The 25,411-nt window shown below is 47.7% G+C and overlaps 3 protein-coding genes across 16 annotated transcripts; 2 read left to right on the top strand and 1 right to left on the bottom strand.

The window, feature by feature from the left end:
* Window positions 1-127: 127 nt before the first annotated feature.
* LOC114055421 (thiosulfate sulfurtransferase) lies at window positions 128-9,085 on the bottom strand. The gene is made up of 2 exons (XM_027879514.1): window positions 8,450-9,085; window positions 128-620 (listed from the first exon to the last, which is right to left on the bottom strand). Exons 1-2 carry the CDS (start codon window positions 9,033-9,035, stop codon window positions 322-324), a joined length of 885 nt encoding a protein of 294 aa, XP_027735315.1. The 5' UTR covers window positions 9,036-9,085; the 3' UTR covers window positions 128-321.
* On the top strand, window positions 7,007-19,038 carry MPST (mercaptopyruvate sulfurtransferase). Of its 10 annotated transcripts, none has more exons than XR_003570717.1 (7): window positions 7,354-7,478; window positions 7,753-7,831; window positions 8,242-8,315; window positions 9,670-10,322; window positions 10,855-11,182; window positions 13,266-13,394; window positions 18,954-19,038. XR_003570717.1 is itself a non-coding variant. In XM_027879504.1 (6 exons), the coding sequence occupies exons 3-5, from the start codon at window positions 8,275-8,277 to the stop codon at window positions 11,151-11,153; spliced, it is 993 nt and encodes a 330-aa protein (XP_027735305.1). In that variant the 5' UTR covers window positions 7,354-7,478; window positions 7,753-7,831; window positions 8,242-8,274; the 3' UTR covers window positions 11,154-11,182; window positions 13,656-15,727. The 10 variants fall into 10 exon arrangements, 7 of the variants coding, with proteins under 7 accessions (XP_027735303.1, XP_027735305.1, XP_027735304.1 ...); XR_003570719.1 differs by lacking the exon at window positions 18,954-19,038 and adding an exon at window positions 13,680-15,727; XR_003570718.1 differs by lacking the exon at window positions 18,954-19,038 and adding an exon at window positions 13,656-15,727.
* On the top strand, window positions 16,972-25,152 carry KCTD17 (potassium channel tetramerization domain containing 17). Of its 5 annotated transcripts, none has more exons than XM_027879509.1 (8): window positions 16,972-18,341; window positions 18,954-19,062; window positions 20,817-20,908; window positions 21,819-21,914; window positions 22,274-22,399; window positions 23,121-23,205; window positions 23,450-23,739; window positions 24,660-24,771. In XM_027879509.1, exons 1-7 carry the CDS (start codon window positions 18,135-18,137, stop codon window positions 23,704-23,706), a joined length of 972 nt encoding a protein of 323 aa, XP_027735310.1. In that variant the 5' UTR covers window positions 16,972-18,134; the 3' UTR covers window positions 23,707-23,739; window positions 24,660-24,771. The 5 variants fall into 5 exon arrangements, with proteins under 5 accessions (XP_027735310.1, XP_027735312.1, XP_027735313.1 ...); XM_027879511.1 differs by having other exon boundaries at window positions 16,974-18,341; window positions 23,450-23,666; window positions 24,660-25,152; XM_027879512.1 differs by lacking the exon at window positions 23,121-23,205 and having other exon boundaries at window positions 17,341-18,341; window positions 24,660-25,152.
* Window positions 25,153-25,411: the final 259 nt, after the last annotated feature.

Here is a 25,411-nt window from a genome sequence, read left to right as displayed (position 1 = left end):
AGCTCTCATCAGGCCACTGGAATTTCTGTAAGTCTCCAGGGAAGTGTGTAACTCTATTTCATGTTGCAAAGCTGCTTTTCCTGCTCAGCACAAGCAGGTCACAGGTAACAGAGAAGAGTTCAAAGTATTCACAGATGCATCATCTTAGATTTTATTAATTATGAAAACCCAAAAGATTAATAGAAATCTACTGATCATTCTTAGAAAAATTTGCAAAATACAAATCAGCATATTTTTCTGTTACTTCTATCTCCTCCCTTTCGCTTTACTCTGGGCTGGAAAAAGCTGCTAGATCTCATTGCCCGAGACAAAGCTCTCCCTCTAGGCCTTGCTGCGCTTCACCTCAGAGACCTTGTAGTGTGGTGGGGCACGGTGGAACCACTCTGACCAGGAACCATCATAAACAGCCACATCCTGCTTGCCACATAGGAAGGCTGCCAAGGCAATCTGACACGCCGTGACACCCTTGCGGCACGTGGCCGTCAGTGGCTTTGAGAGATCCACTTTCTTCGCACGGAATATTTCCTGGATCTCCTCGATACTCTTCTCATGTCCGGTTTCGGAAAGGAATGAGTGGAAGGGTATGTTCACAGCACCAGGGATGTGGCCAGATTCCAGCCCTGCAAGAGTGAACAAGAAAAGGAAACATGAGCAAGGACACATTAATGTAGGTGGTGAAAGACATTCACAAAAGAGATATTAAAGAGGCATCATTGCAGATACTTTCACTCTCTCCAACAGACTCATTTGTTTCACTTGATGATGAAGATGCAAAGCAGTACAGGGCTAAAAAGAGGACAAAAATTATTCAGCTTTGCTGAAGCCAAAGCTTCCAGAGTATTTAGCAAACTCTTTCCCCACTGAAAGAAGTGAGAAGTAGAAACCTGACAAGCAGTGAGAAGTAGAAACCCTAGACATGACAGGAATCAAAGAACCAACACAGAAAAAGCCCTAATAAAGGCATTATGGGCACCTATGTAAAGAGGAATGCAGCAGTGCATTTTCAACCTTCCCCAGGTATGCCAGCAATGTGTAGAAACAGTTTTCAGAAGTAGGAAGTGTGGCCTGTACGTGCAATTTGTGAATTTGTTCACAATTTATTCCTATGTCACCTTAAAATCGTATTTCAGAAAAGAAATAATAGAAATCACAGTAAATCACAGTAAAGCAACTTTAAAGTCAGCTACATTATTGCTGAGGCAGCTATCTTGGGACAATGGGGTCAGTGAAGTGAGAAGTTAGATTTCGTATTACTTTTTATCCACTCTATGGATGAAATCAGCATGGGTTCTATTTTTCTGCTGGTATAGCTCATCACTTCACACAAGCTGAAAGTTGCATTTCAAAATGAAGTCTTTAGAGAGAAGCAGATATAAAAAATATGATGGATAAGGTTGTCATCATGCCCTTCAAATTCAAACTCTGTCACTACAGGCTTAATCAATAGAAGTTTTTCCACTGATTTTGAGATGCTCTAGATAAAGCCTCACTGGAGGCAGAAACACTATATATTATGTTGAAAATGCATTTTGGGGAATGATTCCTTGCTGGGTGTGAACTTCTAATGAGACAACCCTGAGAAAGTCACTTAAATAGTAATCTGTTTTACAGACAGCTTTCCACTTGCCCAAGTCACCAGGGTAACTGATGTCAGGAGAAGAGATAGGGGCAGGGAACCTGTCACAAATGGTTCTAAACTATACCTAGTCAGAGACTGACATCACACATCATAATGACACTGCTGTTCCATCATTCACACAGACAGACGTCGTGACATGACGAGATATATCGTACAGAGAAAACAGGGCTTCGGCAGGGTATCGAGGAGGGGAATTTTGCTCCTCTGGACAAAGACAGAGCCTAAAGACAACCAAAGATGTCCTGAGTCAGCTTCATAAGTTCTCTCCCTGTTCCAGATGGCCCCTCTTTATCCCTGGATTCATCCACCCTGAGTGCTTTAGAAATATGGCACAGTTGCCCAGTAGTCACCTCATGTATCCTTCAGAAGTGTTTACCATTACTAAGAGAAGTTGGGAGAAAAGCTGCTGACTTCTGCAGGAACTAATATCTAAAAAGAAAAAAAAATTAGAGACAGTGATTTGGACTGCTGCTTTCACCACATTTTTCCAGGTCCAGAAAACAACAGTTCATCACTTCAGTAGAGGGAACTGCAAAACTCACTTATCAATATAGTGTCTGCACGACAGAGGAAATGAAACAAAACCCGAGTGTGAGAAAACATTGTATGAAGTTCTCAGACTGCAAAGCTTTACTAGAGAAAGCCTGGATTAGCCTACCAGTCTCCCACAGAGTGAATGCTCCTGACCCTGTCATTCAGCAAGGGATTTCTGCAAGGCTCTGTTGCCAGTACTAGTGATTGCCCCGATACGGACAAGTCTGTGAGCCACAGAACAATGCTCTCACATCATCCTAAGGCAACGAGAAGTGAACTGAGATCAGGAAGTCCTGGAAGCCAAACCAGAAGGGAACTCTTGTTCAAAGGGAACTTTTGCTCAAAGAAGCTTGCTGGGCCATCGATTCAGTTCCTAGGTGTCCCAGGCACCATGGTCATTATCACTTGACTAGCCTGTTCACACACCTTAAAATAGGTTTGTACCCCTCTCTTATTGGAGACTGCTGTGACAACTCATGACCCTTAAAGAACTCTTTGGATAGGAGCTGAGAAGATCTGAAAAGAATACTCTCATTTTAGAGTAGTTTTGATTTTCATCTATAGGAAGACTTCCTTGCTCCAGAGATTCAAAAATCTGTTGGGAGTCATAGACCAGTGCTTGCACTCCTCGGGTGAAAGATGAGTAAATGCAATTTCTACAGAATTCCACATCTATGTGGGTGTTCAGCTGAAAGACAGAGCTGAAACTGCACAACCGCAATCCCCTGGACTGCCTAAGAAGTGCTTTTGAGTGGTTGAGAAAGTTTCACCATCTCTCTCTGCTAGGTCAAGAGCAGAGAAACATAGGTCTGGAAGGCAAGGCTGGATGCAACTGGGATCTGAACAGGGGAGAGGATACATCTGTTCCTGCCTCATATAAGACAGAGCATACTCCACACCAGATTCCTGCAGTCACCCTCTGAAACTCCAGAAAAGAACCCTAGGAGTAGAGAGCCTGGGTCCCAGCTACTATAGTGATCACTTTATAGGCTCCCTCTCAAAAAAAACTATCTATCTTGGAAACAGTTTGGATTCTTGTCATTAAACTTCCCACTGATGCACCTCCTTGCTCATGTGAGGAGGAATATTGATTTCCAGTGTTAACATCATCATGGCCAGTCCATACACCATTTATCCTTGAGCTAACACTGCCCTACAACTGACATAGTCTTTTTCCTCTTTTGCTGTTGCTCCAATAGACTGATGGCAAGCCCTAAGCACTCTCAACAACCTCATGTCCTTAGCCTAAACCCAGTAAGAGCCTGTTAGATATGCTTTTCTCTGCCTTGGCCACCCTAGGAACAGTTTTAAGTGTCCAGCAGGCTTCTGGATAAGGAATTGGCATTTCCTAGCACCATAGTTGGCAGACAGGAGGTTACCAAGGCTGTTATCAAGGCTAAACTGCATCTGAGGTTCTTGCACCCAACTAATTCATTCAAGTCTTATCTTCTTCTATTGCTTCCAAATGTGGATCTTCAGCATGTAACAGAAACACAGGCAGTTAAGTGTTGTGGGCTACTAAGCACCCAACTCTGTGTAGTGTTATACTTCCTGTCATTTCTATATCTGCAGGTGCCACTTCATAATATTCCCCATATGACCATTAAGACATTCCCAAGGCTATGCCAGCAGCACATTTCAGTAGCAACCCCCTATTTTCAGTGCCTTGATGATTCAGAAAAACATGAAATAGAACACAGAAGCATAATGGGACCACGCTGGCAACTTCTAGCCCCACAGATCTCCTTTCAGAATAAGCTTATCTCCCTTATCTTCTTTTCAGTCAATTTTTAAAAAAATCTAACAGTACTTGTGTTACTGGCCCTCTCCTTATATTGAGCTAATAATTGCCCCTCTAATGTCAAGTCCAAAGTATTAACAAAGTCCAAATGGAACAACTCTACCTTGTAGGCGCCTCCAATGGCTGAAAGAAAAGATGAGACATAACTTCCAGATATGCATGTTCCCTTCTCTCTTATCTAGCCAATCCATTCTGCTGGCAAGGAAATAAAGCCCTTGGCTGCAGGGCAAGTTTACCAAGGTATTTTACTCAAATTTGCCTTTATTTAAAATAATTTTTCTTGAAGTGTTTTTTGAAAGCCTTCTAGTCTGTCCACGTTAGGGTAACAGCCCAATAGCCACCAAGATTGTGCTGCACTGCCTATCCAAAATATGAACTTTGCTACTGTTTCTGTCCTACAGAACCATTCTCTGATTAAATGTATCAAATTCTTGCCTCATGGAGTTGCAATGTCACACAACTGATTTCTGACACATATTTGGGATACAGATCAGCTGCCTCACAGATTTAAGCATGGGGATATCTTCTGATTACACTCTATAAATAATAATTTAAACTTATTTCCCCTTATTTCTGCTATCCCTCCGAAGACTTATCTTTAGGAGAGAAGAAAACATGGTAGCACAGACTCAAGACCCACTACAATTCTGAGACTATATACAAATAACCCTTCACCTCGACACCCTGCTAACTGCATAGCAACCTTATTTATTCTTTCTCTCCACGTTCTCTTTTTATTCACTTTGTTCCAGAAGTTTTTGTATTTGTTTTAATTCCTTTTGCCAAGTCTCACTCAGCTTGGTGTCTGGCAATCCTTCCTCACAATTTGTAACCTGGAATACGTTATCTTCTTCACTACTTAATCCCCTTTTCCACATCTGTTAGATTCTCTGCTTACATATAGTTTTTATTGTTGGCTATTTGTCTAGCTAAGACTACAGCACCTCCTCTCTAGCTTTCCCTTTGTAATGAAAGCTCCAGATGGAATTTTTTAATGTCAAAGAGATAAAAGATATGCTCTGTCCATATTTAACTCCCTGTGGTTTTGGAGTGTGTTGGCTTCAGATAGTTGTTCTTCTCCAAATGCTTCCTCTGTTGCCTCCCTGTTTATCTCTCTCCTCCATCAAATGGTATTTCCTGGAAGGGACAATTACTGATCTTGTCTAACCTACCCTGAACACACTGTAAGAACAGTTTAGGCTTGGTCCTGGCCAGCTCCCTGAGTCCTCATAGGTTCCTGTGGGTTGAAACAGACTTTGATAAAGTCTCTCACTCTCCACTGTTGTGCCTTGAGTCTTACTACACGGCAAAGGTAGAGCCAATCCACTCCCAGCTGCAGACACCTGTTGGAGAAGAGAGGGGAAGAAAAAGCTACATTTTATTCTCACTCCCACTGAACATTCAAGCTGAGCAAAAGCTTTACGTTTGGGGCAGGCAGGACTGAGAGCTGGGAAAATGGGCAAAATCTGAAGAGTTCTGTATGCAGAAGGGAGATAAGGACAACCCCAGGACTGAGAATGAGAAGAAAAGCACTTAGAAGCTTATGAAATTGTTTTGAGTCTGCTTTCTTTTTCAGAGGATGGACTTCTTGCCTGGTTAACTTTCCCCTCTTTTCTCAGATGTCTGCAATGGAATGCAGAAATTCACAACTTTTCTGTATGCATTTGTTTAGCTATAATTCTTGTTCATCAATTTTCAGTGCCCAGCACGCAGAGAAGACCAGCACTGGTAACCATCATGTAATTACTTTTATCATCTGCCCCTGGATCATTAGTTCCTCCAGAAACACAGCACCGTGCAGGGACACCATTAACTACTCGGTGCGTAGGTCAGGACTGCACATCTGACAGGTTTATGCTGCACACCACGCACCAACAACCAAGTTTCTTCATCCAAAGCAACACCTGTTTTTTTAAGACCCATGAGACTTGGCTCACAGAAACATCCATTTTTTTCTCCACTCGGGCAACTGAGGTAAGCTTCTCCCAGCAACTAAAAATTAGCCATGTATTACGGCTTATCTTTACCGCTACAGAGGTCTAAATCCCAGTAAGGTAGCTGCTGCATGAAAATAAAATGGGAACAAATAATTCTTACCACAAAGAACTGAAAAACCAAAGAGGCAAAAGAGTCAGCTGCAATTAGCCTCTTCTAGAGATGGAGTTCATGGAGCTGGAGAGATTAATTGACTTAATTAGGAAGTCAAGAGCTGAGGCAATAATTAAACTGAAATCACCTGAGAAGGCAGCAAGTTCCTTAACCTGAAGACCATTTTTCTTCTCTAAATTGCACCCTCCCTGATTTGATGACCCCTGCAATTAATTCGCATTGATTTCAAATTGCTCTTTTAGGTGTAAGCGCTGTCTTTTACCCAGTGTTGGCTGATGCTCAGATACTGGACAGCCTGGTCCAGAAGGCTGTCAAGCTCCTGTGGAACCAACAGCTGCAGCTGGAGAGCTTATCCTGCTGGATTTGCTGTGGGAAGCAAAACTGGACCACCTCAAATAAACAGTTCCATGCTGACTCATTTCAAAGGAAAAATCTGTTTTGGAGATGCTGTTGGGGCTGTGGTATTTGTCACCTGGTAACAACCCCCACTTTGGGAAAGGGAACACAAAATCCACCAGCTCCCAGCAAGGAGCATCTTAGTCACATTTTGGGGTTAAAATGCAACCTTCACTTTGACGGGCTGCATAGTCAAAGAAGTAGAATGTAGAAGTGGAATAAGCCTAACTCCCCCTTTCACCCTACAACACTGTCCTCTATCACTCCCATTACCTTTCTCACCTTCCACATTGTCTTGCACAGACACTTGTCTCACCAGAGACATTTGGGTGAACCACGTGCAGAGTCATTAACAGCCAAACACTCCCGAGGTGTGGATGCAGGATATTTCAGGACATGGTGTCACACTGACTGGCTGCAGAGTAACACACACTAAGTAAAGAGCCAGAACCGAAGGCCAACCACCTGCAGGGCAGCAGTGCAGCACTGCCCGGGGATTGCAGAAGCCCACAGCACGCTGGCTCTGGCAGCACTGGGCTCTGCTCAGACTCAATAGCTGCTGCTGAGCTTTTCTGTGCTTTCTTATAAAAACTCTTTTTTTGTTTTTTTTTTGAACTGTTTCTGTGATTCCCTTACTGAGGAATGCATTCAGTGCAGGCGGCTTGATGTGCAGCTGCAGTGTCAGCTGCAGGTTGAGCTCTGGGTGGTGGAAGTCCAAGGCAAGAGGCCATGAACTGGCACTGACCCTTTGCACAACAAAGGGCATGGGGATCTGTGGTGCCAGCCAGGCACCGGACACTCAGAGACACAGCAGGAACCGAGGACACTGGAGGAAGAGCCAAGACTTTGTCATGCTTAGACTGTGAAGGTATAAAAGTCCGGTGTTTCCTTTGTTTGGGCTCTCTCCTTGGAGGCACCAGCTCAAGCTGTTTCTATGTTACTACGCTTTATGGAACTAGACTTTTGAGACTTTGCTAAGGGAAACCCAGGGTCGAGCCGGTAAGGACACCTGGTCTGACTGTGTGAGTGTGGTGTGTGTAAGGGGTCAAGCAGGGCACCTGTTGGTTCACTAGAGCTGCCTGCTGCAAAGGGGCTTTAGTTCCAGCAGTTAAAGTCTCTGGTGGTGGGAGTGTGACTGCCAGAGTGCCTCCTGAACAGTCAGTCAAGGAAAAGTTTCCTTTACACCCTTTTGGAGAAGTTATTCTGGGATATACCAAGGCTTAAATTACACAGCAAGGGCCTCCTTTACCAACCAACTTGAATTTCATTCCAGGCACGTTGCTGTACCAGCTGTCCCCACTGAGCAAGATTTCTCCCACCCCTGCTGCTTGTGTGTCCAGTGTTTGACCCAGGTAACAAAATCAATTTTTGTTCCTGTAACTTGGGGCATCCAAAAGAGAGAGGCTGACACTCCATACATTTGGTAAAGGTTTGGGGCTTTTCTTACTTAAGCAAAAGAACAAAGATCAGCTCAAGCAAGTTATCTATTTGCTGGGAATCAGAGCGATAAGAAGAAAGTCCCTTGGGTTACTGTATTACCTAAAACCTTGGCTTTTGCTGGTGCATTCATTATGGTGAGAGGTGCCTGTATGAATACTGATAGTCTTTGTGTGTCTGCTGGTGGTAGATAGGACCCTGAACAAACCCCTGGGAGCTCTCAGCTCCTCTGTTTGCATTCTGTCTGATAAACTTCTGCAGTGTGTGGGATGGAGGATCTTGGAACCAAATGACTGCAGCCCTCTTCTCCTATTTCTTCCTGCAGCTTTATAGTCAACTGCAACAAAAGCATTCTGTGATGGCACTGGGACCTGAACGCTCAACTGTGGATTCCTTAAGGTAAATCACGAGTCAGGGTGAGGCATGCCTGTACACTAGGAAAATCTGTTTGCCAGCTGCCAGGAGCTGTTACACCCAGAACAGTATTGATACTCATCCTGCTCTGGGGCAGGTACCACTCCCACCGCCATTACCTTGGTCCAGCTCAGTCCCCCGGAACCGGCCCTCGGGGCGGGAATCCACCACCTGGAACTTTATGGACGACACGTTCTGTACCATCTCCTCAAAAGTCTTCACCAGGGCCCTGTTTAGCCTGGCCTTGAAGACAGCAGGGGTGGGCTGGCTGACCTCCGCGGTGACGGGGTGCCCCTCCTTCACCCAGTTCTTGAAGCCACCGTTTAGCACAGAGACCTCCTTGTGCCCAAAGGCCCGGAACATCCACCAGGCGCGGGGGGCGTAGAAAGTGCCCACCTCGTCCCCGTCGTACACCACCACGTGGGTGTCATTGCTGACACCCAGCCGCCCCACGTAGTCGGCGAAGTGGGACTCGCTGGGCAGCATGAAGTCGTAGGGGGAGGACTTGTCCCGGCACTCCTCGATGTCGAAGAATGACGCCCCGGGGATGTGCCTCTCTTTGAACTCCTGACGGGCGTTTCGCTCCTTCGGGGGGTACCAGGAGGCGTCCAGCACCCGCAGGCCGGGCCCCACCCGCCCGGCGCGCACCGCCTCCGACAGCCAGGCGGCGGAGACCAGCGCCCGGCTGAGCCCCTGCCGCGCCATATCGAGGGACAGGCGGGGGCGCCGCTGCCGGGACCCCGCACCCCTCACACGCGCACGAAATGGCGGCCGGGCCGCGGGCGGGAGGCGCGGCCGAGGGGCGGTGCGCAGGCGGTGGCAGCTCCGGGACCGGCCCGCTGGGAGCGCTCCCGCTCCCGCCCTCCGGCGGCGGCCATGGCTGGTGGGCGCTGAAGCCCAGCGCGAAGGTACGGGCGGCGCGGAGGGAACCGCGGCCCCGTCGGGACGGGGAGCTCGCAGCGGGAGGCGGCGGGGCCCCTGCTGCAGGTGTGCTCCGGGGCGGGCAGAGCCCTCCTGGTCGTGGGGCCGTGCCTCGCCCCGGGACACTCGGTCCCTGGGGCTGCCCCACGCCCCTCGGGCGGCTGTCAGCGCTGGCTGGGGTCCCGGGAGGTGGAGGGGGCAGGTGGGCTGGGCGCAGGGCAGGATTGCCGTGGCTGTCCCGCTCGGGGCAGGGTTTGGGCTGAGCTCTGTGAAAGTATTTTTCAGGGCTGGAGTACTTCAAGCCCGTCATTGTAGGCTTAGCCAGCACCTCAGTGCAGCCAGAGGTCCCAAAATGAATCTTAGTCCATTTGCTTTTTGAGAGGCTGGTTTCTAATTTGTGACTTTCTACCTTTTGCAGACAGGTGGATTCAGGCAGAGTTCAGGAATTGGCTAATCTCGGCCAGGACTCGGGAGTGATGTCGCAACAACTCCTCTACCGTGCGTTGGTATCTGCAAAATGGCTTTCAGAAGCCATCAAGTCCCAGCAAGCTGGTCTGGCCTTGAGAATCGTTGATGCCTCCTGGTATTTGCCGAAGATGAAGCGTGACCCGAAGAGGGAGTTTGAGGAGCGACACATCCCTGGTGCAGTTTTCTTCGACATTGACCAGTGCAGCGACCGAACCTCACCTTACGATCACATGTTGCCCAAGGCTAGTGACTTTGCCGAGTATGTGGGGAAGCTGGGTGTGGGGAATGATTCCCACGTTGTTGTGTATGATGGCAGCGACCAAGGTCTCTTCTCAGCACCCCGGGTGTGGTGGATGTTCCGGGTCTTCGGACACGAAGCTGTTTCCCTTCTGGATGGTGGCCTGAAGAACTGGCAGCGAGAGGGGAATGCGCTGAGCTCTGGTAAAGCCCAGGTAGCTCCATGCGAGTTTCACGCCTCCTTGGACAAGTCCCTGGTGAAAACGTATGAGGATGTCTTAGATAACTTGGATTCCCGTCGCTTCCAACTAGTAGATGCCCGTGCTGCAGGACGGTTCCGAGGAGTAGAGCCAGAGCCCCGAGATGGTAATGTGCCTTCTGAGACACTGGCATTTTAAAAAGGGGCTTAATTTAAGGTGCCTATCTCTTTGACTCCAGTAATGAATATGGTTGTCCCTTATGGGATGGGACTTGAGGCAGTGTGTCCACCTGTCCTCCTCTCCTTTTGACTAGCAAGTGCTGCTTCTTGATAATTCAGGAGTGGGGAAGCCATGTATTTTTTTTTTCCCATGAGGGGCTGGAGTGAGGAACATAGCTTTCCATACACCTCAAAAGATTCATTGGTCTCTTCACGTACTGATGCTCCTCTTCTCCTCATGTGGAGGATGTGGAAAAAGATGTGGGAGGCAGAATAGGGTTGTGTCCGTGTGGTAACCTGAAAGTTAGAGCCATCCTTCCCAGTAATCTAGTAAAGCAAAGTTTAACAAAAATAATTGTTTTTGTTTTAACAAAATACATTAAATAATAAATATTCCTCCCAGTGAAACAGAACAGGTTTTGCAATAGCTTTGTCCCAGACAGTGGAGGTTAATTCCTATCTGTATTGTTTTTCCTCCAGGAATTGAGCCTGGTCATGTCCCTGGGTCGACGAGCATCCCCTTCACTGATTTCCTCACAGAGTCTGGCTTAGAGAAGACCCCTGAGCAGATCCGCGCTCTGTTCCAGGAGAAGAAGGTGGACCTCTCCAAGCCGGTGGTAGCCACGTGTGGCTCTGGGGTCACTGCCTGCCACGTGGTTCTGGGAGCATACCTCTGTGGCAAACCAGATGTTGCAGTGTACGATGGGGCCTGGGTGGAATGGTACATGCGGGCACAGCCTGAAAATATTATTTCTGAGGGAAAGGGGAAGACAGTGTAAATAAGCTGCTTCGTCTCCCAGCTGTGCAGGTAATTTGCCTTGAAATCGGATTTGGAAAAGAGGGGTTTAGCATTCCTGGTTAAGTGTCTTGGGGTGAAGATGTTGGATAACAATTATGCGCACATGGTGCTTGGGCACTTTCTCCTTACCCGACTGTTGCTGCTTAGGAGAATAAAGATGACAACAGTTCTGGGCAGCCAGCTCTAGGTGACCCTGCTTGAGCAGGTAGGGTGAAACAGACATCCTCCCAAGGTCACTTCCAATCTCAGCCCTTGCTGTGATTCTGTGCCTGTTTTGCCCTATTGGATGGAAGGGGAAAAGTGCTGCTGCCAGCATGGGGAAATAATTGAGTCAAGCCAAGCTCCTGACTCAGAATGTTCCACCATGTTCATTCATAGAATGGTCGTACTTGTATAATCATGCCTCGTAATCCTGCTCTCTGCCGCTGTCCTAGAAGCCACCCATGCACTTTATGGCCATTTTGAATTCAAAACTTTGTGGAAAGACATGGCTGTTAAAGGAGCAAATATGGCTTTCAGGTTGGCACTTAGGCTAGACACTCGATTTAGATTTCTTCTTTTACTTGGACTCTAACTGCAATGCATACTTAGCCAGCCTTATACCCCCCCCATGGTCTGAAATCTCCCTGGAGAAAAAGAAAAGATTCTGGGATTTAAAGAATGTAAATAAACGTATGTTTCAAGGTCTTTCTGCTGAATGGATGTTATGTGAATGTTGTTTGGGTGATTCCTTTTCAGGAACTCAGCTTTTTTGGGATCACTTTGCCTAGATGATTCAAATGCAGTGTTTTCTTCTCTGCGTGAGTAGAACTACACCTCTTACCCTCAACAAGGTCATTTATCCAGGAAAGACAGTGTCATGCCTCTCTTTTGGGTCTTTGCACTGTGTTCCTCCTTTCAGTCCTTGTCCATTTGCTTTTTGGCCTGAAAGTCAACATTAGTCAGTTACAGTTCTCTGCTTCAAAGACTGGATGTCACCTCATATGGTGGAAAATGGACTGCATGGGTGTTTTCATTCTTTCCATGAGACTTAACATGTAACCTTCCTCTAAAAACTTAGAAGAACTGAGACCTACAGAGGAATAGCCCACAGTGGCGCCTGCTTTTCCCCAAGACCATTGTCTTTTATATCTGAAAGTTGAAAGCACACCTGGTATCCCTGATAACGTTCAAGAATTTGTTCTTTCTAGGATCTTCTCCTCTACAAAACAAACAAACAAGCAAACAAAACACACACAAAAAACCATAGAACCCTCCCACAAAAAAGCCTGCATCTCTTCTGCATCTCACTGGTAATTTAGAAATTAATGAGACAAGTTCTGTGCTCTTGGGCTTGCAGCAACAGGTACATGTAGATATCTACAGATGACAGGGTTGTCCTTTCTAGGGGATGCAGTGGATGCTTATTGTCAGAGATTTGCAGGAAACCCTCCTAGCCAGTGATGCAAGAATTGGATTCTTCCCTTTTGCTGAGTGTTTATTCTTTGCATTTCGTTTGGTCTCTGTTGGCTGCAGCTCTGGCTTCTTCCTGGTTTGCGTGCACATGAGCTCTATTTCTGCTCACCATCTGGGGAGCTGGAGTTTCACTGTCCAGTTTACTCCTTCCTCTGTCCTCCCCACTCACACATGTGGCCTGACCCTTCTTTTTACCCAGTGACTGAAAGCATGCAATTTCCCTGCTTGCAGCCAGCCTAAAAACCCCGCTCTTCAGAGACTTGGGGCATGCATTACAGCAAGTACTGAGTATACAGAGTGAACAGGGGTATGAAACAAGTGACCCTTTAGTATGCAGTGAGGCTGATTTTGTGAATATGTGGCCAGGCTCCTAAATACAAACTGGAGTGCTGTGCCTGCTCTGTTTCTCCAGGAAATTTTAGTTATTAGAGAAAATGGACATATTGTTTCATACTTTGTTAATCATTTGCAATGGATGGAGGGAGCTGGCTTGTGCTCTTGTCCTTCCAGAATGTTTGGCAATGCAGCTTAAGCACTATGTTTCTTTTTTCCCACTGACCCAGAAGTCCTTGGGATCAGTGGGGATCTCTGCTTCCTCTTGAGACTGAGCTGCTTTTCTCTGTCCTATGTGTTTCAGGGAGGTGTGTGGCACAGGCCAGCCATCCACCTGGAGATCACAAACTAAATGAAAAGTTTCCCTCTCCCCTTGCTCTACATTTTGACTGTGTGGCTGGATGACATCTAGCAGGGCCCTTCCCCCTCTCTGGTATGTGTGCCAAGGTTGGCAATACTCAACTGCTCTTCTCCAGGCTGAATTTTGCGCTACATAGTCTCAATGATTCTTCAGTTTCCCAGCTTTTGGCAAATCTTTTACCAGATGCATAGCTTTGCCTTGATTTCCTCACAGAGCAGAAGTTGAGAACTTCTTTCCCACAGCAAGATACTTTGTCTTTCTGGGGTATGCCCTGTTACATCATGTATCAAAAATCTATCCAAGGGTGTCTTCTGATGTTTTCCCTCCCTTTAGCTGAGGTCTGTTCTTGTGATGCAGTCAAAGCACTGGGAATGTTGTGAAGACCGAGACAATGTTTTCAAAGCCTGGAGACTGCAAAAACCTATTTTGAGCCATAACAGATGCTACTGGACATATGGAACAGCTGAGGGGACTTGCACCAGGACTATAAATGTTCTGCAGATCTTTATGTTCCTGGCTCAGTGGGTGGGTTTCCTATGGGAACTGAAAACTGGGGAGAAGTCAGTATAATGCAAATCACTAATGTTCATTACTTTCCTGTGGCAAATTTTCCACAGGGAAATGGGAATAGCGTATCTTTGGTGGAATAGGGCTCATGGTGGCCAAAAAGTAGCCTAAAAGACAGCCATGATGTAAGAGGAAGGTCACACTTGACCTGTGGCTAACTTGAGACTGGAGTTTTTACAGCTCTCTATACAAATTTGAGAATTCCAGGCCACCGTCTAAACTCCTTATTGGTTTATTGGTAAATTTTACTATCTGCAATACTTTTGTCCTGAAGGAGTTTTGGACTCTGTGAAAACAGTCTGGTGCGGTCAAAACTAATCCCACAGTCCCCTGTTCCTCATGTCTTCTTTGTCACCTACCTTCCTCTCCCTTCCCTACTGCTGCCTAGCAGTCAGGTTGCATTATTTCACACTTCATTTCCCAGTAAACTTTTTGTTCCCTTGCAAACTTTTCCAGATTCTAAAGCAACCCTTCTTCTACAGCACCACTGTCCCAACCACTGCTTGAGCAATGGTAATTGCTGTTACATACAGGGATTTTTCATGTTCCTCCCATTTCTCCTGGTCCCAGCTTGCAACCGGGTATTACATGACCATTCTCTCTCCTTCTCCCGGCACTCTTCCAGCAAACATACTGAGTGATGCCCATATACACACAGACTTTACACACCAAAGGCACATTACTCACAGACCTCATTCAGCACAAGGAGCTGGAGACAGATTAGCTCGCCTGCGTGCCATGGAGCCTTTCTCTTCCTGCTCCAACATGCCTGGCTCAGCTAGCTGTTGAGCAAGACTCTGCTGCCTGCAAGTGAACTGTGTTCCTCCCACCTCCCAAGTCCAGTGTAGGGAGTTTTCTTTGCCCGTTCATGTTGGCTCAATGGCAAAGTGTCAGAGCATTACTTGTCCTCCCTTCTCCACTTCCTTTAGAAAAGAGAGTGGCACCAATCTTACATGGATGTGTTGACTAGTTCTTCCTGATTTCTTGTTTGGTTCCTCATGCCACATAATCCCAGATGTGTGTTCCCAGCCTGTCAGAGTGGTGACACTGTCTGTGCCAACACGCGGTGATCCCTGCTCCCACTGCTGCTCCACAATACAACGATTCCCTAAGAGCAGCTCCACAATGTCAGTGGTGCATCATATACCATGTACACAGCTGACTTGTCAGGCTCCATTGGAAGTACAGAGGGCTGAAGTGTGTGTAGCTTTCTGCAGGATTGCTCTGTAAGCCTGCTGGCTACTGAACCAAGAAACTCTCAGTTTACCCCCCCCCCCCGCTCTGTTCTCTTCTGTTGTTGTTCAGTCCACTATCCAATGGCTGTCAAGTTTTTCCTGCTCCCAGTCTGTCTGTGCAATAGTCCCTGTGATTTCACTGGATACTTAGCAGGGCTGTACAGAGTTACACAATCACACAGCCCCATGTAAGCTCTTGCTTGCTCTTTTTCTCTCTGTTTCTGTGATGTGTTTTATATGTAGTTATCATCAAAGCAGGAGGAACAGCCATAGAATCGTAAAACATTAAGGTTGGAAAAGACCTCCAAGATCATTGAGTCCAACCTTTGATCGAACTCCACTGATAATTTAAACTTATCTCTCCTGTGTTCTATTGCTTGATTTTAATGGACCTTAACAAGGGCACGCTAGTTGCATCTCAGAACTATGTCTGGTGATGATGTGCAATCAGGTCTGTATTTAGCCCACACCACCAACTCATTGGAGCATTTCAGTTGGTAACTCACCACAGACTGGCTTCTCCCAAGAGGACTTTCACATACTATGGGGAAATCCCTGCCCTGGTGGGTTTCCAATAAATTTTGTGCTGTATGTTGCAGAAGAGAGGAAGTGGTGTTCATTGACATCTTTCCTTACTCACAATATACCTCTTTAAATTTACCAATTAACTGCTCAACCCATAGCCGTGGAGTAGACTTGAGGTGCCAACCACAGATGGAGGCTGGTTTTGATGGAAGAAACTGTGCCCTTAATACAGACCATCCTGGACTCATGAGCAGCATTGTCATGGGAGAGGATGGAGAAAAAGGTGTTGAGAGCAAAAGATGGACCCAAAAAGGAGCAAGAGGCTGAGGGGCTGTGAGAGGAGGAAAAGAGGAGGGTGAACCGTTGGTAAAAGAGGGAAGAAAATTAAGGCAGGGCAGATTTCTTGGAGGGGGAGATAAGGGGCTGTAGGCTGCTACCCAACTGCTGCATTCATATCGGAGAGCCACAGACCTCACCCTAATTCTGTGCTGGAGTTGCAGCCACTACAGACAGGGTCCTGGATTCCAGGGCAGAGGTCTCCAATTTGCCAAGGTTTGACTTGCAGCCAGAATTAGGAGAGCAGCAGTCTGACAGCCCGGAGCTGTGTTGCACTGTGTGATGTTTCAGCTCAGGTCAGTGTTAGTCTGAGAATCTTTGATGCACAATATTGCTCAGTGGAGACTGGCCCGAGGTCTGGGCACTAGTTTTGGCCAGAGTCTGCCCCATATAGGTGGGAAAAAATATTTTTTCATCCTCTCTCTGTTATTCATCACTCTAGTGCTGGTTCCAAATTATTTGAATTTACACCCTGAAGCAGCTGAATTGTTCCTGTGCTTAAATTAGCTGAAGGTCAACAATCTTAAAACCTTTTCCATGTTACAATCTCTCTCCTCCTCTTTGCACTCCTCACGGAAGGAGCAAAGTACACACACAGTCTTTGTGAAGGAAATCCTGGATAATTTAAGGGAAGGGTGGCACTGCCTTCATACCCTGTAGTAATAAAAGGGAGTAATTTGCAAGTAAAAGAAGAGGGAAGGGCAAGAAGAAAAGGAATGTAAGAGTAAAACATAATGTTTCTCTTTACACAGCCTCTTCCCTCAATAATCCCTCCCCCAAAAGACACGAAGTTTTAGATGCAAGAACAATAAAGTGTTTGTGGGGCACCACAGCGTTTCTTCAGTGCTGCATTGCCTGGCAAAGAAGAGCTGGGAAGTTACTTAGACGAAGGAAGGTTTTGGGCCACATAGAGGTGAAACACTGGCCTTTCCTTTCCATTCTTAGTGTGCTCAAGCTGCTGGCAAGCACGGCTGTGCTTAGATGGGAGTGGGGAAAGCAGAGCTGCCAGAGAGGGAGCTTTTTCAAGTTGTGTCCGTGCCCAGGAATGTGTTTGAACAGAGTCCCATGGGGCACAGGCTGCTGAGTGCCCTGCTCAGCCTGGCAGGAGCGAGTAACAGAGGCAGGGCTGGATTCTGTACCGTGGGATTGGCACATCGGTCTCAGCGGGTGATATGTGCCTGGGGCAGAGGTAAAACTCCACACAGAGCTAAGTTAGAATCTGAGCTCTCTGTTGCCCAGACACAGGAATGGCAGGAGCACAGGAGAAGGATGCAGGGGGGGTCTCTGCCTAGCATGGTTTGTGCTGGTAGGGCAGCACAGTGGGGGAAGTTTGCTGAATCAGTGACTTTTCTGGGCTGGAAGGAAAATGATTCCTGACCCCTGCCAGCACTTCATGCAGATCCAGGATGCGGTTCCCAGAAATGTCCCTACATATATTAGCAAAAAGGCAACTGCGTATCTTGCTGCAAGAAAGCATGGCGACTGATGCAGCACTGAGCTGTGAACCTGGGGTAATGGATCTCCTGAAGGGAATGCTGTGAAGCACAACACCAAGGAGCTTAATTTGCTGACTGCCAGGAAGCAGGTTGTTCTTCCTGTCTCCAGGGAAGCTTGCAGACAAGCCCCAGCACTGGAAGCAGACAGAATACCAGCCGCAGGGCCGGGATCATGTAGTGCAGTGCAGCCCACCTCGTTACAGCGTCCTAATTGCAGGAACAGCGAGCTGGGAAAACTACAGTTCCCATCACCCTTTTGTGCATGTCCCTGTGAAACTACATTTCCCAGAACCTTTTAATGAGCCAAAGAGGATGTCTATGGAAATAAATGCCGACGATTTTTGCATAACACTCTGCACCTCCGGAGTGCTGGCCTGCCTTTGACTTGTGAAAACGGGAACAGAGGAAAAGCCAGGAGGTGTCAGCGTTGTGGAGTTGTGGTTTTGCCTACTCCTAATAGCCGCAGTGATATCCTCCACCATAGAGCATCATTCCTCCTCTCAGGACTCCCTTGGTGGTCACAGGGAAGATCCTGTTCCCCAAGAAACACGGCTGCTGCGGAGGGAGAGGCAGATAAACTACAGATCCCGGCATTCTCCGACAGGCAGCACCTGCGGCAGTCCCTGCACGCCGTGGGGGAGGTGGGGGTGAGGATGAGGATGGAGGGCAGGGAGGAGATGCAGGGCGCCGTGGGGCTACGCTGCACCTGGGACATCCCGCCACCCGCTGGCACCCAGGCCAAGTGGGTGAGGCTCAATGTGGGGGGCACCGTCTTCCTCACCACCAGGCAGACTCTGTGTCGGGAGCAGAAATCTTTCCTCTGTCGCTTGTGCCAGGGCGAGGAGCTGCAGTCGGACCGGGTAAGGCAGCTGGGTTGCCTCCCGCACCGTGCCCCACCGAGCATGGGGAGGGCGGGAGGGATGCAGGGATGGAGCTAGACCCCGACAGATGCAGGAGCAACTGAGTGAGGAATGCCTGCTCTTCTTCCCAGGAGAGATTTCCCCTTGCTAGATCCCAGCACCTTGCTATGTTGTAGCCTGGCACCTGTCTTCCGGAGCTGGGGAAAAGAGAGGCCATCTCCCCTCTATTCCTGCTCTCCTGCTTCTCTGTCACTCCACATCCTAGGACTACTTCTCAGCTGTGTCTGCCTGACTCAGCCTTGTCTGCTGTTAGGGGATCTCTGCTCTCTCATGCCAGGCCTGTATGCACAGTTGCACAAGGAGACTGAGGCCTATTTTTTGGGCTTTTTAAACTGGTTTGATCCATGCTGAAGTGGGCGTGCTAAGCAGATCAATACAGGAGTTAAAATCCAAGTTGGCTAGGGACTCTCAGGTGCCCCTGATTTTCAAGGAATCTTAGAAATAGTGGACATTTTTGCTTAGGTTTTTATTTTCCTACAGTCTAGGGCATTCAAGGGTTGGTTACAAATTTCCCCTGGGTATTTTCTTCCTGTGGTTTATCTCTGCTGCTAGGATGAGACTGGTGCATACCTAATAGACCGGGACCCCACTTACTTTGGACCCATCCTGAATTTCCTCCGTCATGGGAAGCTGGTCCTGGATAAAGATATGGCTGAAGAGGGTGAGTCTTAGAGCTTAGAAACCTCATGCTTAATATTGTTGCTGTAGCCAGGGCACAGAAGGACTTGTCAACCATGTTGTCTCTTGTTCTCCTTTTGGAGATTTATGTGGGAGGATTTCAGAGAGCTGTTCCTGCAGCTCTTGGGAAACATACTTATGTCTCCTTTACTAAAGGGGAGTGGGTGAGGAAGGCAGGCCACAAGTGTTGTGACTGCACGACTGTTTGTCCAGCAGAGATGTCACTAAGACATAAGTAGGCAATATCTCAGAGCCTCAATAAACCATTTTTTACTTGTTCCAGATCCACTTTTAACCAGGTTCTGTGACTGAATTTTCTGTTAATGACTAAGTGTTTCCAATTAGGAATGAAAACCCAGAAGACCAAACAAAACCAAGCTCATCTCTTCTACTGACTGTAATAAAGACCATCATTAATCAGTGATATGCAATTACGCTGCTTGTGCTCTGATGAGTTGTGGACTGCAGCAGTTCCATTTAAGCAACCCAGTCAAAGCAATCCCTCATTTGAGGGTGACGGTGGGTCCAGTAGGATAACTCGGTAATATCACAGTATTACCAGCTAGCAGTCTCCAATGCCTTGTTATTTTTTGGATGCTAGAGTCTAATAAGGAGCCAATTCCAAAGACAGGCTGTTCTGTCTAGCCCTTGCCAAGCACAGTTTCTACATGTTCATTAGTCTTCTTGCCTCTCTCTTACACATTTTTACCTAAAGCAAGGAAAGTTTTCTTCAGAATCATCAGTTATTATTCCAAAAATATATCTAAGTAATGGTACAGGATTGTAATGAGCACAATTCTGAGATATTTCTTACTTGACATTTTTTGTAAACCTGACATCCAACAGAGTTCATCCACAGGTTTTAATATCAAATCTAAAATATAAACAGGAGTCCAGTTCATAGCTTAGCATTTCCTTTTGTTCCTGGTACAGACACTCAAGCTGGCATAAAACTAACCCATTAGACTATTCAGTGCTGAATGAGGGACTCAAAAGAAGTCTGAGTGTGTCAGGTAGTGAAGGATCAGTCTCCACCTGCATTATCTGACTACTGTCCTGGGGACATGAGAATGTTGGCTCCTACCCATCTTTCCCTCCCTGACCCTCTGGGGACCACCTCTCTTTCCCTGAAGGCCTGCTAGCTAAGAGGTGAGCCTTAGGAGAGGTGATGGATGCAGACACCATAGAGAAAAAACCCAAAACACTTCTCTGTTTACCTGCTTTGAGGTGAAGCACAGGGAAGAGAGCCAAAGATCATCTAAAGCCACAGGCTGTAACTCCAAGTGTCTCAGGAGGTAAGCCAGCCTTTCCCAGGGTCTTTTGGTGACTTGTCAGAACCACAAGTTATGGTTCTCTGTCTTAAGAAGAAAGCTTGAGCAAGGTGATAGTTAGTGGTCATTGAGAGAGGCTGGAGCCTACATTTGTTCTCCTTGTCCAGTTACCTGGGAAAGATTTTAGCAGTCCTTAGCACAGGCCTTCATGGACAGTGCCCGTTTCTGTAGTAGCAGGCAGCGCAAGGAAATTGGGGTGAGCATTAGAAACACGATGCAGAGAACCAAGATTCAGTTCTCTGCAGTAAGAGTTTCAAGCAGTGGAAACCTGTTAAAAAGTGAAGCTGCTGTGTAATTTCTCCCTATGAACCTTGGGAAGCTCAGTATTGATCTTTAGCAAGTCAAAAAAAAAGGACATGGATGATTAACTTTCTGTCTTTGTGATCCTTTTGTCTTTCTTTCTCAGGGATCTTAGAAGAAGCTGAGTTCTATAACATTGGTCCTTTGATCCGAATAATCAAGGATCGAATGGAGGAGAAGGACTACACAGTCACTCAGGTATGGCAAGGTAGAGTGGGGTGGGCAAAGCAGGGAATGTAAAAAGGGAGAGATGAGTCTAGAGGGAGAGCAGACTTGGGAGAAGGAGCAAGGAGCAACTAATTAGAGATTATGTGCTGGCCCCTACACATCAGAATCTTGCATGGGACAAGCTACCAGCAACTTAATTACAATAAATTAGTTACAGGCTTGTTTTGCATCCCCAGTAGTGCTGGATGTAGGCCCTGAAACTAAATCAGCTCCTCTAATGTTTGGAAAAGGAAGCTGATTGCTGCGGAATAAAGAAGAATGTGAGGAGAGCAAAGGTGTCATGGAGAGGAGGGCTCTGGTGTGGGGAGTCTTGGGAGTGTAATCACAGTGAAAAGCACGGGGATACCTGTAGAGAAACCTGAAGGGAACAGGTGAAGAGATGTCTATGAAAGAGTTAAATGCAGACAGTGAGTCACCAGGAATCAATCCTGTGGCAAAATCACACCTTGTCTTGACTAGTAACCTTTGAAAATCTGTCTTTGAAGGAGCATTGGCTGCTATCTCACTTTTCATCACATCTGCCTCAGGTTGTGAGTCTCTAGCAACACAGTTACTTAGTGTTGCAAACCCCCATCAGCATTTGTGGCATTTGCAAAACTGATTTTGTAATGACAAGTGCAAACTTTCTATCAAAAGAGTCCAGTATCTTCTGAGGACAATGCGAGAAGCATTCTGCTCGATCCCTCCTTTCCAGAAGAGTTGCTCTTGCTCCTCATGACAGCACAGTAGAAATCTGGGTTGTGGTTTTCACTCTCCTTTCACCTGGGACATGGGGAGAGGACAGGTCTGTCCAGGAGGGGTACTACCACTTCATTCTGCAGGAGGGCAACAGCCCTTAGCATCTGGCCATTGTCAACGTGCTCTTCAATTTTGCTGTCAGGTGCCTCCTAAGCATGTCTACCGTGTGCTACAGTGCCAGGAAGAGGAGCTCACTCAGATGGTTTCCACTATGTCAGATGGATGGCGCTTTGAACAGGTATGGATAAGGTGGAGCAGGGTGGGAAGGAGTTGCCTTTTGGGAAAAGATCATGGTTATCATACAGTCCCCAGGTAAGACTCCTTCCGTCTCTGAGAATATTGGGTAAGTCATTGCTCGAGCCATCACACTGGCTCTCTCTTGCCCTTTTTGTAGAGATTTAGAGGATACTGTGTGAGGTCAAACTGTTTTGAATCCTGGCTAACTTCTGGTTCTCTGTGCTGTCTCCTCAGCTTAGTTATAAGGACTTTCCACTGTGGGTATGGACTGGACTCCATGCTGCATGGTGGGCTTTCTGCCTTGCTCACCAGATGTTTGCAGGAACATGTCCTTGTGATTCTTGCTCTCATCTTTTTTAGCTTGTGAACATTGGCTCGTCCTATAATTATGGGAATGAGGATCAGACAGAGTTCTTGTGTGTGGTCTCCAAAGAGTTGTACAACTCCCCCAGTGCCCTGAGCTCTGAGCCGAGCCACAAAGCCAAGGTGAGATCAACTTTGCTATGGCGCTGCTCCCCTTGCCTATGAGATCCTTCACTCTTGTTTGCTCCCTCTCTCTTGCCTCTCTCACCTGTGACCATGGGACACCTCAGTGGTGAAATAGGGGCCTATCCTGGTGTTCAGCACCATGGCATTACACTCATTGCCCAAAAGGAGGAGTGTGCGTGTTGGAGAGGTGGTATCTGGCTGTATGTGGCAAATGGCTTTAGCAAGTGATCCTGGCACTTCTCATGCTACTCTAACATCCCCCTCATGCCTCCTCATGTCCATGCTGTGTGTGTAACTGCCTTTAGGGCATTGTTTCCCTGAAGGTTTTGCGGCATTCTCTTTCCTTTTTCTGAGTCTTAGCCTAAGGGGCCAATATCTCCTGCTCCCCTCTTGAGGGAAGGACAGAAATGTGTGGCAGTGCATGACATCCTGCAGACACCCAGGATACAGGAAGGAACACTAGCAACTGATGGCAGTTGTTGGGCAGTGGGGTCACAGCACTTGTAAGTGGGTTAGATACCCCTGATGTGATGCTCCAGAGGAAAAAAAGTCTCTCTGCTCCCTGACCCAGAATTGTCATGGCCGTGGGGAAAGGTCCCTTTTTATTCCAGTGTCATGACAATTGCTTTATTCCCTTGTGTGTCAGAAAGAACTGCCATGGGTCATCTTGCAAGTATCTCCACTCTTTCTTCCTTTTGTCCTGCATGCTGGGCCACAGAGCACAGAGGAGGACCTGGAGGAGGAAGAGCAGGAGGTGGAGGAGGAGGCAGAGGCAGAGGCAGAAGCAGAAGCAGAGGAGAAAGGTGCAGCAAATCCTTGAGGAAAATGATAAAAATACCCCTCCAGGCATAGACCCGTCCACCTTTCTGGTGAGAGCTCACAGCTAGCAGCAGGGAAGGACTAGAGCAGGTGTGGGGTGTGGGGGCTGTCCTCTCCAGGAGTTGGAGTCTCTTTGGAGATAAAGCTGAGAGGGGAGACCTGTTACCATGGCTGCTGCTTTGTATTTTAAACTGTTTGGTTTATCTACGGTTTTATTTTTATTTGCAGACTGTCCATCTATTCGGGATTGCGCTAAACTCTCTTCCTGCGGACCCTCCCTTCTGCTCCCCTCCGTGTCCATCCCAGCACTGTCATCTACCTCCCACATTGCCCCACTCGCCAGCCTCCAGCATCCTTCCCTCTGCTCTCTTTGTCCCCCAGGGCTCAGAGTGGTCTCTGCCCAGGGCCCTGTCTCTCTCTGCTCCTCACTTTTCCTCCTCTGCAGGTATGTTACCTGTCTGCACTCCCAGCTCCTGCCAGCCTGAGCTCTGCATGAGTGACTCACTTCCCTCTTGTGGGTATGGCCCTGGTTTGTAGAGCTTGGGGAGGGGAAGGAGGGAGGGGAGGTTGACTCATCCCTAAGGTGGCTCTACCTATTCCCATCCTATGTGTGCTTTTACTTGCCAAGCAGATCCTATGGCTCTGGACCAGAGGCTCTGGCAGCAGAAAGGAGAGTGCAGCTGCGAGAGGGTTGGAAATGAATGCAAAGCAGGCAGGGGTGGTTTGGGGAAGGGGGGGAGTTTTGCCACGTGTCTCCGTGACACGCATGCCAGATCGCTCCTCCAGACTGCCGTCCGCAGCTCTTTTTTCTGCCAGCCTGAGAGCAGTTTGCAGAAGGCAGCCTGTTATTTTTCCCTCCCTGCTCCCACTTCCCTGGGCTTTTCCCCCACTGGCCCTGCCAGTGTGTGAGCACAGTGGGAAAGGGCAGTAAAGGCAGAGGCAAAATGACTGGTCCCCCCTCCAGATGTTCTCACAGCTGCATACAAAATGAGCCTCTCTACTCTGCCTCCTGCTAACTAGGAAGGCTGTCTGGCTGACATGAGTGGGACTGGGTATGGAAACCTTCAGAAGGAGGATTCCTCTCCATACTGCAAATCTGTGGGGCTTTAGTTAAACTGAAGATGCTCAGTGCCACTCTTTATCTGTCCTGGTTCCAGGCACTCGCTAGCTGGCTGACATTTCTCTCTCCCTCTCTTTGAGAGCCTCCTTGTCTGTGGTTGTGGGACCTGTGTGTTATTATTTTAAAAGTCAGTGTATGTTAATCGCATGGACTTTTGCTTCCTTTTGCTCTGTTTTTCCACCTTCACTCCACACTTCTTTTTCTTCTGTTCCCATTTCCTCTGTCATTTCCTTTTTTTTGTTTCTCACTCTCCCCTCCATGCTCATTTGCTCTTTTCCCTATCATTGATTTTATTTCTCTTTCTCTCTCCTTCTATAGCTGTTACAAGCCAGAGATCTGAGGATGTGATCCCAACACTCCAGCCTTTTCATTTCTTGTTTATATCTTTATTTTTGTACTGCAGTGTATGGCAGCCCCTTGCCCCACAGTGATGCCCTGCAGCCCCCTTCACTCTTCACGTGCAGCCATTTTTTTTTTTACAAACTCACCTCAGAGGCCTGAGCCTCCAGCCCTGGAGAAGGGCAGATGCTCCATGGAGGCCCTGGGCTGCTGTAGGAGCTGGAGCCCATGGCCCCCTCCTATGCCTGGCAGTTTGGCTTTCCTTAGTGTCACAGTGGCCCCTGGTGGGGACATCAGCAATCAGCCACTGCAGCCTGCGGTCCCTTCCTGAGCACCTTGGATGCAAATGGGAACCCGAGGTGGTGACAACTGCAGAAGGACCAGTTCTTGCCCTTTTGCTGTTGCAGGCAGTTGGTCTGGGCTTGTGGCCAGAGGGTAAATACAGAGCCACAGTCTTTTTCTGGGCCACCCGCATTGCCCAGGGGTGTCCCTGTGCTGGGTATCATGCTCCTTGGTGCTTCCCTCCGTGTCCCCCCGAGCAGCCCTGTGTCAGTGGGGTGAGGAAGAGACAGGTGTGCTGCCCAGGTACCTGATGTGTCAGCCAGCACCAGGAGATCCCTGTTTTGGGGAGCGGGGCGTTTGCTTCACTGCTGTGTCTGAAAACTCCTGAATAAAATTCACTGTTTGTTCCTCCTTGCTGCCTCTCATTTCAAGTGGCAAGAATTCGTTGC

The sequence above is a fragment of the Empidonax traillii genome, unplaced genomic scaffold (assembly GCF_003031625.1).
Source record: "Empidonax traillii isolate 1590-97213 ecotype Southwest subspecies unplaced genomic scaffold, ASM303162v1 scaffold55:size2822071, whole genome shotgun sequence".
Lineage (NCBI taxonomy): Eukaryota > Metazoa > Chordata > Aves > Passeriformes > Tyrannidae > Empidonax > Empidonax traillii.
Note: the sequence above shows the minus strand (reverse complement) of the source record. Positions and strands in the feature narration are given on the sequence as shown.

Coding starts and splice junctions, on each gene's coding strand:
- MPST (XM_027879504.1), top strand. CDS start 8,275: ATGGCACTGGGACCTGAACGCTCAACTGTGGATTCCTTAAG. Junction 8,316..9,669: donor TCAACTGTGGATTCCTTAAG/GTAAATCACGAG, acceptor TACCTTTTGCAG/ACAGGTGGATTCAGGCAGAG. Junction 10,323..10,854: donor AGAGCCAGAGCCCCGAGATG/GTAATGTGCCTT, acceptor TTTTTCCTCCAG/GAATTGAGCCTGGTCATGTC.
- KCTD17 (XM_027879509.1), top strand. CDS start 18,135: ATGAGGATGGAGGGCAGGGAGGAGATGCAGGGCGCCGTGGGGCTACGC. Junction 18,342..18,953: donor AGGAGCTGCAGTCGGACCGG/GTAAGGCAGCTG, acceptor CTCTGCTGCTAG/GATGAGACTGGTGCATACCT. Junction 22,400..23,120: donor AGCCGAGCCACAAAGCCAAG/GTGAGATCAACT, acceptor GCTGGGCCACAG/AGCACAGAGGAGGACCTGGA.
- LOC114055421 (XM_027879514.1), bottom strand. CDS start 9,035: ATGGCGCGGCAGGGGCTCAGCCGGGCGCTGGTCTCCGCCGCCTGGCTG. Junction 621..8,449: donor GGGGACTGAGCTGGACCAAG/GTAATGGCGGTG, acceptor TCACTCTTGCAG/GGCTGGAATCTGGCCACATC.